At 37.4% G+C, this 2,331-nt stretch overlaps 1 protein-coding gene across 4 annotated transcripts; it reads right to left on the bottom strand.

Moving 5' to 3' along the window:
* Positions 1-377: 377 nt before the first annotated feature.
* Positions 378-2,097, bottom strand: LOC113855192 (basic leucine zipper 24-like). 4 transcript variants are annotated; one of them, XM_027486726.1, is made up of 2 exons: positions 1,983-2,097; positions 378-1,445 (listed from the first exon to the last, which is right to left on the bottom strand). In XM_027486726.1, the coding sequence occupies exon 2, from the start codon at positions 1,395-1,397 to the stop codon at positions 615-617; it is 783 nt and encodes a 260-aa protein (XP_027342527.1). In that variant the 5' UTR covers positions 1,398-1,445; positions 1,983-2,097; the 3' UTR covers positions 378-614. The 4 variants fall into 4 exon arrangements, with proteins under 4 accessions (XP_027342527.1, XP_027342530.1, XP_027342529.1 ...); XM_027486729.1 differs by having other exon boundaries at positions 378-1,275; XM_027486728.1 differs by having other exon boundaries at positions 378-1,397; positions 1,983-2,066.
* Positions 2,098-2,331: the final 234 nt, after the last annotated feature.

Here is a 2,331-nt window from a genome sequence, read left to right as displayed (position 1 = left end):
TTCTTATTGAAACCTATGAAAATGAAAAAGTTATGACGCATCAACCAGTAGATAGCTGAGGTTTATAATCAGAATCAGCAAGAGGAGGTTAAGAAATAGCTACTTCTGCAGGTGTAGTTAAGCATACATCCCTTTCACATCAACCATTCTTCATCATCAAATATAGGAAACAAGCTCAATTTGTTAATTAAGGAAAAATAGTTTTGAAGTGTGTGGCATGGGATAAGTAACACAAATGGCAGGTGTAGATGAACTAGAGACTTTATATTGCTGTAGATGAGATGCTTCTAGAGCGAACATTACTACTGCATCTAGCAGGTAAAAAGTAGTAGTGTCTTTATCATGACAGACATGATACACAAGGAATTATATTTATCTAAAAGTAGACCACTGTTTACATGCTAGCATATTGTACAAATTTCAAAAACACTCTGCCTGTGTATACATATCCTATTACAGAAATCAAACTTCATGAGTCAAGTAGTGAGTTGTCTAACTTACCTTTTATGCTAACACAACTTAGATGTACATACTCTTACCTCACTACCAAACAGACAAAGCATCCATGATAGCATTTGGAACAAACTCAGCAGAATAATAGTTGTCTTGAGAAACTATCCATCTTGAGATGCAGATGGCATGAAGTTATCGACTGTTTCCACAGTTTGTCCTTCAGTACTTGTCATGTTGTTTGCATCAACATGACAATCTAAAATTTCAGCTTGGCAGTGTCCTTCCCATGGAATCATAGATTTTTCATATGCACAAATGTTAAGCTGGGATGATAATGATCCTGCATGTGGATGGAAGCATGGCGAATTGTTCTTACACTGATGACCAATTGTCCATGCAGAGGACAACAAACCAGTATCCCCTTCTTTGAAAATGTAAGAAGAGTCAGAGTGCTTTCGAAAGGGGAAGGCACCCACTTCAGTGTCAATTTTTTCCTTAAGGTGTGCCAAAATGCTCCTCAACTTTGACAACTCTGCTTCAAGCAGTGCATGCCCTTGTAGCTTTCTCACTAGTTGCTGATTCACCAGACGCAATTTCTTAACTTCCTCCTCCAAGTAAGCTGTGTGTGCCTTCTTCTTCTCCCTATACTTCCTAACAGCTTCTCGGTTGCCAGAAGGCCCTTTTGGCTTGGAGTTAATGTGATCCCTTTCATCATCTTCAGGTGAAAAAACTTGGGTGTGTGTGTGACAGCATGTGTGAATATGAGCAGCATCAGGGCCAGGTGGGTTGCATGTGTGAGTGTGCGTGCATGTTCTGGTACTCCTACCCAATTCAGTAACTGTATTCACAGATTTTGAAGCCTGAAAACTGCTAGATGGCTCTGGATTCAAAAGTAAAACATTATCTGAAAGCTTATCAGAAAGCTCAGCATTTCCATCATCCATCTGTACCCGAGTGAATGTTAGCTGCAATCTCTCAACAGAAAAGCATATCTGCCACATCCATTTGAAATTAACATTAACTATGAAATGAAAATGAGTAGAACATAAAAACCTCCCTATGTATCATATATTATGCCAAACATGCACAGACCTAAAATGGAATATATGCAAAGAAGCATATACCTCGAATAAAAACTGGCAAAAATTTCATTTTGAGTAGTCCTGATCAAGGAATAATGTGAGACTAAACAATTGCCCAAAGAGTGATGTCAAATACTATGCTCAAATTTAGATGTTGAGGGGTGCAACTGCAAAGATTCCCAAAAGCTGCTTAATTGAGCAAAGTAAAGATTACCCAGTTGGATTCTCTTCCCAATAATACAGAATTGAGCACAAAGGGATATCCTTTATTTATTTGAAATAAGATGATAGGAGGGGAGAAAGAATCCTAGTGCTAGTGGAGGGAAGATGATAGAGAATAATAGTAGCCTAATTTCATTAAGAGTCAAGTGAAAAAGCCAATAAAGAAGCATAAGAGTGCGATTTCTTTGTATAAAATTATAGAGATTGGAGGGAAGATTCATTTACCTGGCCCTTGGTGGCACCAGAAGCATCATAGTTTTATTAGTAACTGCTACTAGTTTGCTAGCTTTTAGACAACGGGACAGGATGAGTATCCCAGAAAACTCTACGTGTTATTTGATTTCTGTCAAAAGGGTAAGTCAAAGGCTACAAAATGTTTTGGGGAACTGTTATTCCACTAACATGTCAATCATGCATTTCAGCTTTCAACTCCTCAATACAAATTAAAAAAAATTCCTTTTTTAGAACATAGTCACTAGGCAAGATATATTTTAATGGATAAAAATAATTTGCACAAGACCTGTTCAATGAAGTGAGTATTGCTGAATTTTAGTTTACTAAACTTTACCCAAGT

This window comes from Abrus precatorius, unplaced genomic scaffold (genome assembly GCF_003935025.1).
Source record: "Abrus precatorius isolate BTA unplaced genomic scaffold, Abrus_2018 Scaffold11, whole genome shotgun sequence".
Lineage (NCBI taxonomy): Eukaryota > Viridiplantae > Streptophyta > Magnoliopsida > Fabales > Fabaceae > Abrus > Abrus precatorius.
This window is presented reverse-complemented; position numbering and strand designations above follow the sequence as displayed.

Bases quoted from the DNA above. Each gene is read 5' to 3' on its own strand.
- LOC113855192 (XM_027486726.1), bottom strand. From the start codon at position 1,397: ATGGATGATGGAAATGCTGAGCTTTCTGATAAGCTTTCAGATAATGTT.